The sequence below is a fragment of the Lonchura striata genome, chromosome Z (assembly GCF_050655825.1).
Source record: "Lonchura striata isolate lonStrDom1 chromosome Z, ASM5065582v1, whole genome shotgun sequence".
Taxonomy (NCBI): Eukaryota; Metazoa; Chordata; class Aves; order Passeriformes; family Estrildidae; genus Lonchura; species Lonchura striata.
Window position 1 is genome coordinate 21999741 of NC_140740.1, and position 12367 is coordinate 22012107.

The following is a 12367-nucleotide window of genomic DNA, read 5'->3' on the forward strand; positions in this document are numbered from 1 at the left end:
TTCCCTGTCCCCTCAGTGCCACCATGGCCCCCGGCTGCCCCACACCCTCAGCCCCAGCAGCACCTCAGGGTCACCGTCCCTTCAGCGCCACCGGCCCTCGGCCCCTCGCTCTCACCGTCCTTCAGCAGCTCCTCAGGGGACAGTGCCTGGGGCCAGCGGCAGCTCCCAGCGCTCCAGGGACACCCGGGCTGGAACTGCTGCTCCGCCCGGCCCGGCCCCAGCTCGGACCAGCACAGGGAGAGGGGACACGGGGGGCACAGGGGAAAAGCGAGAGGTGAAAAAGGCAGCCCAGGGGAGAAAGAGGGAAAAATGCAGCCTAGGCCTACACAGTTCTATCTACGCATCTAAATATTCATATAACTCTTAACTACATAACTATGCATATTTATACATATATATACATGTTACTCTATACATCTATAAATGTAAATCTAAAAAAGTATAAACATTACTCCATATATAAAAATATAAATTTATCACATCTATAAAGATAAATATATATATGTTTAACTAGATAAACAGACATCTATAAATCCATAGCTGTAACTATATAGATAGATAAATAGAACTACAGGAATCTATGGATCTATGTATAAACAGAGGGATTCCACCTGCCCGATGGTCACAGGCTGTCCTTCTGATCCTTCTTCCCATGCAGGGCAGCCCTCCTGGCAAGGTAGATCAGGTGGATATCTGGGAAGCAAAAGAAATTCTGGGTCAATATTGGCCTCTGTGCATCCTTCCCTTTGGAAGTAATTGTCCTACTACCAGCGACTGTCAAAGATGGCCTGAAAGGCAGATTCTTAGTTGCCAATTTCAGACCTGCTTTTAAAGAACAGAGATCCTTCTAACTGTTCAAAACTGTGTAAAGCATTGAAGTACCTCGGTAAAGTTGCACTCGCAGTGCAAATGGCACCCATGAGAGCTTGAAACACAGACAGTCCCAGCTGCCACAGAGAAGCCCAGGATTGTTCTTTCTCTGTGCTCCCTCTGTCCTCTGAGGACAGACTGACCTCAGTCCTCACTGAAATGGCTGAAGCTGAGGGCTGCTGGGGGCTGAGTTATGAACTAGCACCGTTCCCTGCCACCTACAAACTGCCCTCTGCAGTGAGCAACAGCTCCTCCAAACAACCACCAGCTCTGGGATTAAAAGCTGGGAGGGAAAGAGCTCCCTACCAGGCCTTCAGGTGACACCAGCTTTGCACAAGAATGCCAATCCAAAGGGCTCTCTCATTTAGTTCTCGCTAATTTGGGGTAATTTCAGTTTTTCCTTGAGCTCCTGGATTTATGACTTAATGATTTGTTTAGTCTCAGAGCTTCTGGTGCTTGTATTTTTAATGTATCTCACTATAGCTGCCAGCAGACTGGTACTACATTGATTTAATGCCTGGAGACGGTGTCAGAGCCCCTGCAGATGGGTAGAGGGCAGGGCTCAGGCACGTTGTGCCAGTGCAGGATCTGAACTAAAGGCACGGGGAGCACCAACCCTGCAGACAAGAACTCAGCTCTTCTCATCTCACCTTCCTGCCAGAGGCAGGCTCAGAGCAGCCGTCTCACACCTCTCTAACCCAATGGGGGCTCTGTCCTTACCAGGCTGCTCGGGCTCCTGGGAACTGTTCGTGCAGCTCTGCGTGCCAGAGGAACCTCCCTCTGCTGCAGCCTTGTCCACAGGCTCCCCTCCTGAAGACTCAGGCACAACAACAGTATTCTCCTTGAAAGAGAAACAGAAAGAAAGAAACCCTCCTCAGCAGTTACACAGAACACCTGGTCCAACAACTCTGTGGCTCACACTCTTAATCCCTTGTTCCTAACAAGAAGTCTGGGCCCCAAAGCCCTTCAACTGTCAAAAAGATTTCATTTCCTCAAACACGGTCCAGAAACTGTCAAAGCTGACAGGGTTGGACATGGATGTGACACTGAATACGTGGAATGGCTGACAAGGAAGGAGTCCTGCCAGCTCCTGGCACAGGGATGTGCTCCTCCCTCCACAGCCCTGAGCACAGCAGTCTCATCCAGGCTGCAGCTTGACAGGGACTTTTTGGGACACACATCTCTTGCCACAGAGATGCCCAAGAGCAAGGCGACTGAACTCTGCAACATGGATAGCAAGACTGGCCAGTTTGCCTAGCTGAGGATTTCCCAGATGGAAACTGGACTGCAGGCACCAGGTTACTGAGAGGAAAGCTGCAGCTCCAGCCCAGCCCCACCCATGGCTTTGGGAGCGCCTGCAGGCACGGCAGGCCTCTCACAGCAGCAGCGGCTGCAGCCCAGCCCTGCTTTGCCTTGGCCTTCCCACCCAAAAGAGGCAGAGCCCACATCTCCACATCTGCTGCTGGAACAGAGGCACCTCTCGCATGGCCCTCCCTGCACGGGACACTTTGCCTTCAGTGGCAATTCTCCAAACACTCTTCTCTTCTTTCCATCAAACAAAGCCTCTTAGAACCTACGGAGCTTCCACTTCCTCACCAAAAATGCCCCTGCAGGAGGGATTCTTCCCAGGAAAACGAGCACCCAAACTTGGCCAACCCAAAAAGGCTCACACCTTTTCATCCTTACTCAGGGGGCAGAATTTTTCATTCCTTCTTCTTCAGGAAACCTTGCTTTAGCAAGCACTGTTCACAGCTGTCTGTTCACAGCTGAACTCAAGAAGCCTTTGCTTCTGAGCCCTGCAACAACATTCAAAAGCTCTCAGTCCAGCCCCTTTCATCTTGTGCAACGCAGTTACCTGAGCAGACGGAGAAAACATCTCCTCCAGTGTCTCAAGCACCATGTCCAGATCCACTGGGGGCAATTCCTCTTCCCCAGGAGTACTCCACAGCCAGCTGGGAGCTGTCCATGCTATGAAACCAGCACGGACAGCTGCAGCACAGGGGGCCGAAGTGTCTTTGGTGGCTGCAAGAATCCAAACACATTGGTCAGGCTCCTGAATGTCGCTTTGCGATGCAGAGCTCTAGTGCTGCCTTGGATCAAACATCACAAGAAGCACACAGCAACCTCAGTTCCAAAAATGTATTCAGACTTCCCAGAGATTTGGAAAAGTGAGTTCTTCCTCTTAAATAGTTATCCTAATTGACATGTACATAGATTTTACCATGGATTGTAAATCTGGGATAGACACACACACACAAAGACACCTTATAATCAAAGCCTTTTGTATCTTCTCAGCAGCTTTGGGATTTGGCTGCTGGAGTTTCTCATCACAAAAGACCACAGGATGTAGATTCGCCCAGGAAGAGCCCAGATCCTCAGACACACACACTGAAATTAGTGAGTTTATTCTAAAAACAACCTTGAGGCTGAGGCCATATGCTGCTGGTGCAGCTGTTCTGGAGCACACAGAGCTCATTTCAATGGCATGGCTTGATTTGCAGGGCAGACAGTCTTAAATAGCTGCAATCTCCTATCACTGTCCTAGTTTGTCTTCATTCAAAGAAAGAGGGAAAATGTGGAAGATGTGCAGCAGCTTCTCTGTGGAGAGGCCATGGAAGGGCTGTGATGGTCTATAGGAAACAGAGGAACGATGAGCTCAGGGTGGCATTTATGCTCCATGGCACCCAGTGGGATGATGAGCTCACAGCTGGGATTAAATGTGTCCATGCCTGGTTCCTCTGATGAAACCCCAAGAGGTCCAGACGAGGTAAAGATTTTCTTGAGAGATGCTAGGAAAAACTCAGACTGCTGAGCACCTGCACTTTGCCTGGAAGGGCCTGGAGGCAGCTCTAAACCCTCAGGTGAGGCAGCATTGAGGTCCTGGTAGGAGAGCACTGTGTAGGAGTGAGGAAAGAAGAAAGGAAGCAAAGGAAGGGCTGGATCATTATTGGGATTTGGGTGTGCTTCCCTTGGCAGCAACTGTACTTATGTCAGGGAAGACAAAAGCTCCCACCCTCCCAAGCAGGGTGAGAAAGAAAAAAAGAGAATCCAACATGCTGTGGGGCTATTTAACTAGCAGTTCCTTGCCTACTTTGCTCTCCCCTATTGGCTCAACTGTCTGGGAAAACTGTCCCACTGCCCTTCCCCGGCAGGGGCCAACTGCCAGAACCCCAACTGCAGCTCTCTTGCCCGCTGCCCCAGAGGGACAGGGGGGTCCCTCCCAGCGGACCTGACCAGGACCGAGCCCTCAGCTCACACGCACTCACGGAGAGCTCCCCAAGCACCCCAGGGCTGGCAAGGAGCAGCGCCAGCCAGGGCGCACGGCCGGGCCAGCTGCAGCCGAGCCGCGTGAGCGCAGCCGCGGCGGGCCTGTCCCGCAGCCCCGGCAGCCCGGCACAGCCGGCACAGCTCCCGGGCCCTGCCGGCACAGCTGCCTTGCCCCAGGACAGCCCCTGTGCCGGCCGGGGCAGCTGCGCTGAGCAGCCCCAGAGCGGGCAGGGCCCGCTCCTGCCCCGCCGGGCAGTGCCCGCGGCCTCAGCCCCGCCGCCCTCCGCGCCCGCAGCTCCCGCCCTGTCTCACCGGCTCCGGGCGGCTGCCCGGCGGGGAAGGACGGGACCGCGCGCTCCGCGTGGAGCTGCTGGAAGCGGCTGGGCTGGCGGCTGCGCACCTCCAGCCCCGCCGCCAGCCGCTGCCTGTTGGCCCTGGTCAGGCGCTTGATGCGGAGCAGGAGGTCGGGGCGGTCGCGGCGAAAGTTGGGGTTGCTGTAGTGGAGCCAGCGTCCGGATTCGCCCGGCGCAGCTGAGCCAACGCTGCCCGGCACCTTGTGGAAGCCGTAGAGGTTGAGCTGCCGCACGAAGCTGCCGAAGTGCGACGCCTGGAAGGAGTCCGGGGCCGGCCCCGCCCTCTCACCGCCCGCCCCGGCGGCGTCGCCCGGGCTGAGCAGCTCCCGCTCGAAGAGAGAGCGGTCGATGAGCAGCCCCTGGGCCCGGCTGTCCCAGCGCACGGAGCGGACGCGGGGGCTGTTCGCCAGGCGCCACAGCTTGGCGGGGAAGGTGCTGGCGCAGAGCCCGGCGGGCAGCGGCAGCTCCGCCATGGCACCGATCGCCGAGTGCCGCCGCAACGGCCGCAGCGCAACGGCCGCGGCTGCGCCGGCGGCGCGCGGCCTGAGGGGGGCGCTGCGCTCGGGCCCCCGGCGCGGGCCGGGCTCGGCGCGGCAGGGGCAGGTGCAAACCCTCTCTGTGCCTGGCTGCAGCCATCCCTCCGCCTGTGCTTTGCAGCCCAACCCCAAGCCGGCAAGGGAGGAAAACAAAAAAGCTGCTTCCCAGGCAGTTGGCCTCCTGCAGCTCCTGAGGCCCGGGGTTATTCCTGCCCAAGTCCAAGACTTCTCAATTTCCCTTTGTTGAACGCCATCAGATTCCCCTCAGGCCAATTCTTTAGTCTGCCGAGATCCCTCTGAAGGGCAAAAGCATTTGAGCTATCAGGTGCTCTTGCCAGTTTCATATTGTCTGCAGACTTGCTGAGGGTAAACTGCTCCTCCAGCTTGGCCATGAATGAAGACAGTAAAGAGTATATGCCCCAGGATCAGGCTCTGGGGGTCAGAGCACTCCTGACTTGCCTCCAGCTTTACTTTGTGCCAGTCCTCATCCATTTTTTCAGTCTTCCTTGCTGGGCATTTTGGCAATTTGTGTTTAAGCATTCTCTAGGAGACACTCAAAGGCTTGGGTAAAGCTAGGGTAGACATCATCCATTGCTCCACCCATATCCTATCAGCTTGGCTGTCCAGCAATTCTTGGCTGTCTAGCAAAAATAACCGGTAAGAAAAATGAAGCTCTAAATACAGTCTATTAAATTCTTCTTTCTGCTGCTATTCTATGCCACAAGAAAGATCTTGCTTTCTTTCCAGTACTAGAGAGCAGATAAAAAAAAAAAAACAAAAAACAAAAAAACCCAAAAAAAACGAAGAAAAAAATTCTCCTTAATAGAATATAATTAAGCCTATTTTTCAGAAGACACATAACATAAATTTATTTTCAGGATTAGACTGAGATGAAAGGATTTGAGAGCTTCCAGAATTTTAATATTTTTGTTGCCTCTGTTTGGAAAACTGTTAGGACAAGGTGAAGACATACTGCTTTTGAAAATCTCATTCTGAAGTTTTGCATGTTTGCAGTCCATATAAAAGTACCTACAAGAATTGTTGTGGTGTTTTACTTTGGTTTAGGGGTTTTTGCATGTGTGTGAGGCTTAAATGTGTCATAAAGTTCTTGTGCGTTGATGGGGCTGTAGAGTGCCTTCCACGGGGATCTCCTTGGCTATGCACAAGCCCAGAGACCAGCACATGGCACCTCAGGCCGAGCGCAAAGGCAGCACAGCATGATCTGCAGGGTGCTCTGTAACAATAGGCACTTTGAGCTCTTGTCCAGTGTGCAAGAACTACCTCTCCTTCAGATTCTCCTAAAAATGCACACTCTTCTTGTTTTGTATGATGCAGCTCTCCTAAACCTATCTTGCACTGTATCTGCATGAGCATTCACACAGATGTTTGCTAAAACAATTCTGTTCCAGCTGAAAAGCACTGGCTATGTTGTGCCCTGAGCAATAGCAGTAGATAAATGGACCTAGAGAGACTTCGGGAGCAGAAACAGCATTAAGTCCACGACAATATATAGGTGTGAAAATAGAAAAATCCACCACTTGTTGCACAGTCTACACATCTCTACTGGGTTCTGCAGAATGGCAGCAAATAATGCACAGGTATTGAGATAATGAACTGCTGCTGCACTTACTTGTCATCCAGCAGAACTGTGGGAGACAGGGATTGAAGGTGACTTTGGAACAGGAAGAAGAAAGGGACACATTCCAGATGGAGACAGAGTGGCACTGCTCTGTTGACCCAACAGAACAGGGAACAAGTTGGAAACTAATAGGAAAAAAGAGTTTTTGTAAAAGGAAACCTCGCTATATAGGCATTAGTTCTTTCCACAGCACGCAGGGCTTAGGGAATGAATATAAATCCGATTTAAATATTCCTGCAAAGTGTTATAAAAAATCCTTTACATGGGGTTATTTACACAAACATACCTATGAGCAAATAAAAAACCAGCACAACTACATGTATCATTAAGCAGGATAATCTGTAGATTCTCACATTAACACTTGCATATTTATATATGATACTTCCAAACAATAAAGATTTTTGTTCTCCATTTTCTCCTTTAAAACTCACAAAATGTAGCAAAATTCTCTTTTAAAACTAGAGTCTGCTGCGTGCCAAAGAAAGCCATTATTTGCTTGCTCACAATCATCTTTTCGCTGTCTCTTAAGAGTCATGGATGCATTAACTGCTTATCTAAACTTGAAACAGTTCATGAGTCAGTCTGAAGATAAAATAAATATTACTGAGCCAATTTGAAAGGAATTCATGTCTTCTGCCTCTATAGCTGAAGGTCTGTATTTATTACATGACAGAATTAAGTCTTGATACCTAATAAATGGGAAAATATTAAATACACTGACTAGATCACCATGTTTCAAAGGGACCATTGCATTTTAGTCTTACCTGACCAAATGAGTGATCAAAGAGAGTAAGGACTGGTCAATTACAACAAAGTAGGTGAAAGAGACGTCTAGGTGTGGTGCAGCTGGAGTAGCAAATGAAGTGTGTAAATTTTGAAGTTGGGAAGGGATTCCAGATCAGATGATTTTAACATAACATTACTAAATGCATGATCTTCAAACAAACACATTGGCAACAAATATGGCATAAGAAATGTTGCTATTCCTTGCATTGAGCAAAGGATGGGGAGAAGGAAGGCATGGAGTTTTCAGGAGTATCCAAATAAAGCACTGTGTTCTGGATCAATATGGTATTTCCATGGAATTTTCATGAAGCAAAAACACTAAGTGGAAGACTTTTCTCCCATTTAATTTTTTACTAAAATTCAGGGAAAGATACTATTTTGGAGTAAAAACTTTCACGTTGAAACACGAGTGTGCGGAGAGATTTTGAAGTCTGGGCCAATGACAATTCACTGTTGAAAATCCAAGTGTAAAATTTTTCAAATTAAATGACCCAGGATGTCCTTCCAGTGAACCTTGCCTCTTCTGGCTCATTCCTGAAAATGGTAGGCAAAGAGGTTGCCACAGAAATGAAAGGAGCAACAGGGGTACATCCCTAAAAGGCAACTGTAGATCTGAAAGGACTTGGGAATGAGAGGGACATCAGTGAGCCACTCGTGAGTCAAACTATTAGTGAAGAGCCCTTTCCCAAAAAGATGGCAGCTTTTCTCAAGGAAGTTGAGCAGCAGGATATTATGGCTCAAGTAGCCATACACAGCACGGACAGGGCGGCTCCCAGGGCTGGGTGGGCTGTGCAGGGCAGGGCCAGGTGCAAACCCTCTCGTTCCCTGGCTGCAGTCATTCTTCTGTCTTTGCTTTGCAATACAGCCCCAAACCACCAAGGCAAGTGCAGGAGCTTCCAGAAAGGTCCAAACTGAGAAATCCCATGCGAAACTCTAGCTCTTTTCCAGTGAAAACAAAATCATTCTCATTTCTGCATAGCCAAAGTCAGGAAAAAGGTCTTAGTCTAAATAGTTTCCTTATTTGTTAGGGGTTGCAAACAGAGTTCCTGGCTTCCAGGCAGACAGGTCAAATGGCAGAAGGTGAAATGATGAAGAGACTTGAAGACGTGCTTTTCCTTTGGACACACTCCAGCCCCTCAGTGTCCTTCCTGAATTGAGGGGCGAGAACTGGACACAGCACTCGAGGTGTGGCCTCTCCAGTGCCGAATGCAGGGGGACGATCACTGTCCTGGCCCTCCTGCCACACCATGGCCAGGACAGACCATTGATGTTTTGCCCACATTCAGCATCTGTGACGCCCTTGCCCCCCGGTCCGGCCGGGACACGGCTCCATCCAGGGGCGGGCAGGGAGGCGGCCGCTCCGCCGGGGCCGCGTGTGGGTGAGGCAGCTCTGCCTGCGCCGCCGTCCTTGGTGCGGGGTCGGTGCTGGCTTTGCCGCTGCCGAGGGGCGAGCGTGAAAGGGCGGCCGGACGGGGCGGCGGCGGCTCTGTGGGGAGGGCCGGGGCCGCAGAGAGCCGGGAGGTGCCGTGCGGAGGACGGAGGGGGCGCTGGGGGCTGCAGGCAGCGCACACCCGCGGAGGGAGGGACGGGCCCGCGGCGTGTCCGGCTGGCGCTGTGGGGAGGTGCCGGGTCAGGGGCAGGACCCCCGCGGGATGCGGGAGAGCGGAGGAGCTCTGGGAGCGGCTGGTGTGTGGGGGAAGCTGAATCGCAGAATCGCAGGGTTGAGATCACCCTGTGCAACCCCCTGCCAAGGCAGAGTCACCTGGAGCAGGTGGCAGAGGAACACATCCACATGGGCTTGGGATGTTTCCAAAGGGGGGTTTATGTCCAGAAAGGTGACAGATGAGTCCCTTCACCTTTATTCTAATAAAGGGAGAAAAGGCAACTGGGGCACACGACCATTGGGTTTTCTCTTGGTGTTTCAGAGGGCACAGCCTCCTTTTATCCTAAACTCCAGGCTGCAGTTTGCCCCCTGCCTTTCCCCTTTGACTGAGGTACAGCCTTCCTGAACCGCCTATACCGTATCCCCTCTTGAACCTCCTGTTCTACCCCAAAGTTCTGAAGTTCAGGCTTGTGCAGACCCTCTTGTTTATCTCAGGAGCCAAACTGTGTGAGTTCTGCAATAAACGTGCTGCCTGAAGTCAGCAGAGACATTAAAACCCCATTAATGTCCCTGCCATTCAATTACTTATAATCAGTATCAACCATTAAATTATTTGTAAAGACATTAGCACACATCTTTCCTCTCAATGCCTCCTCTTCTTACTTCTCAATTTGTATTCACAAACCCTAGCTATTATTAACCCTTCTTCACAACGTGGACCATTTGAAACCCCCTGACGACTTTTCCTTGTCTGGACCCTGCACCAAATATGGCAAGTAAACACAGAGAATAAAGTAGATAATTACAGTTCATATTAACTGTATGTATTAACCCATTAATCACTAGAAGTCTTTGTCCATGGCTACTGATAGCCTAGGTCTCCCGTGCTTTTCTTCCAGATGAGATGTCCAAATCTTTGGGACTTTCAAGACTTTGACTTGAGTGTGATGGGTCCATCCATGTTCAGATCTCCTGGCTGCTCTCTCTGAAATCCCGGTTGGATGTTATGAACAGCAAAGTCCAAAGGCAGCGTTGGTGCTAACTGGGCTTCCTGTCAAAGAGATTTCACAAGACATGGCATCCTGGCTACGTACTAGTTCAAATATAGATCTTCTCCTTTCTGCCACCTTGAAAATGGACAAGTTAAGAATCTCAAACAATTCAAAGGGGAATAATTGAATATTCCCATGGCTTTGGCTCTCATTCTTGCCAAAGCTAATGGCAAAAGCTGTACCTATGGCATCTTAGTTTCTGTCACCAGCTTCAAAGGGTGTTTATTCCTCCGTTCATCCTTTCTACTTGACCTGAATTCTCAGGGTGCCAGGGGGTATGGAGGTCTTGCTGAAATCTCAAAGCAGCCATAATCCCTTGAAGGATGCCCCTGTATAAAGAGTTCCCCCATCAAAATCCACTGCCTTCATAATCCCATCTGCAGAAACCATTTTTTAACTGATTGTTATGAATAATTTATGTAGCTATTGGCTTTTGCTGTTACTGGCTTTAGTAAATTATTTTGATATAGTACAGTTTGTAATCTCTTTTTAACTGCTTTTGATACAGTATAATTTGTCAGCCTTTTATGGTTAATACCCTATTCCTTGTGTAGATTGTATATCTTGGTGTGATATATATTATAGTTTAGGCTTTCACAAAATATTAAAAGAGAGGTTATGTAATGTGTATTATAACATTAACTTTTGCAGAAGTAATTGTAACTGTGAAATAAGAACTACTGCCTTTCATTGTTGTAACTAGTTGACAAGTAGTGAAATAGCTAATGTTGATTGGAAGTACTTGTCAAAATGGCTAGAACTTCTAGAAAGAGCAAGGAGGAATCTACCACTGACCCTTTGGCTATCAGTAATTCTAAACACAGACCACTCAGGGCATTGCCATGAAATAAAATTCAAGACTCTCAAAATCACATCTGCATTGTGGCATGTATTGTAAGAAGATTAGGTCAGATGAAGAGATATGCAGAATAAATAAATGGACTCCACAACCTGGGGTAGTTATGAATTGGGTTTGTATTGTCAGCACTGGGCACAGGGCCAAGTGAGATATTATCTCTCTAAAAACTTGTGCTCTGAGCCTCAGTCTGGCCCACACCTTTATTCACAAAGGTGTTCTATATGCAATACATTCCACAACTCTTCATGCATATTCAACCTGTCCTTGCCTTTCATGCTAAATAGGTCCACACCCTTCTAGGCATGTGAGGTTTGCTCTGGTGGTCCTGCAGGTGGTCTCTTGAGGCTGAAGATCGTGGTCTTCTTCATGATTGAACTTTTGAATTTTTCTTTTTTGGTTGTGCGCTTTTGGTCTTTTGGTGCTGATCTGAGTAGTCCATCAGTCTTGATAGGCTTAGGGACAGAGGAGCTTCTTTATCTGGGTTCTTTGCATCCTTAGACATTGTTCTTTATGCAAGAAGCTTTAGAAATTTGCATTTTCTTTTGCTCTTTCTACTATGGCAGAGGTTTCTTAAGTAAAAGGTTAAAATTCAACACATAACTCTATGAGCTAGAATATTAAAGATTAATTAATTTTGTTAACTTAGGTGAATTCTAAAAATCTCTATTTCAAGGGGTTGAACTAAGATAAAAAATTCCTGGAACATGTGCACTCAGAGGAATGTGTGAATCTGCATAATTTTCATGAATATATATTTGACTAATACAATGAAAAAGTATGTAAGCGTTTTATAGTTAACCGTGTGCATGTGTGTGGATATTCTCAGTTCAGTCAGAGAGAAAAGAGAAAGAATTCACCTAGGCCTAGCCTGGGAAAGTTAGGAGAAGGAATGAAAGCAATTATTATCTGTCTTTCTGTTCATGTTGTTTGTAGATATGTTCTACCACAGTGTGCCATTCATAGTGCACCAATGGAGTGAAAGGGTTTCACTTTGAGACCAATCATATTTCACCTTAGCAATCCTGGTTATAAAAAAGGAATGCTACTTGTTAATAAAGATTATTCTTTGCCTTCTGAAGATGGAGTCTCCTAATTTCCATTCCTGCCTAAGCAGCGACACATGTGGCTCTGCACCCAGTGCTGTTACTTTTGCTTTATCCCTTATTACACCTTTAAAAATTTTAAAGAATGAGCCTCATTTCTCACACTGATCAAACAGTTGCTGAAGCTGCTAGAAACTCTTCTGGCCACTCTGCCAGCCAGCATACCTCTACCAGAGGATATCTAAGTGCTCTTGCCCAGGGCATCTCAGTAAAATACACCCAACATCCCTGGAAAGGATATAGAGCCCAAGGTTATTTCCCTGCTTTGCAATCTCCTTTGTAGCCTGGCTATTAATTGT

The 12367-nt window shown here is 48.6% G+C and overlaps 1 protein-coding gene across 1 annotated transcript; it reads right to left on the minus strand.

The window, feature by feature from the left end:
- Window positions 1–4384: 4384 nt before the first annotated feature.
- Window positions 4385–4963, minus strand: LOC146763692 (heat shock factor protein 5-like; the record flags this gene model as incomplete). Its single annotated transcript, XM_085567986.1, has 1 exon — window positions 4385–4963. A coding segment is annotated over exon 1 (579 nt), but the record flags the coding sequence as incomplete, so codon positions are not given.
- Between the last annotated feature and the right edge of the window lie 7404 nt (window positions 4964–12367).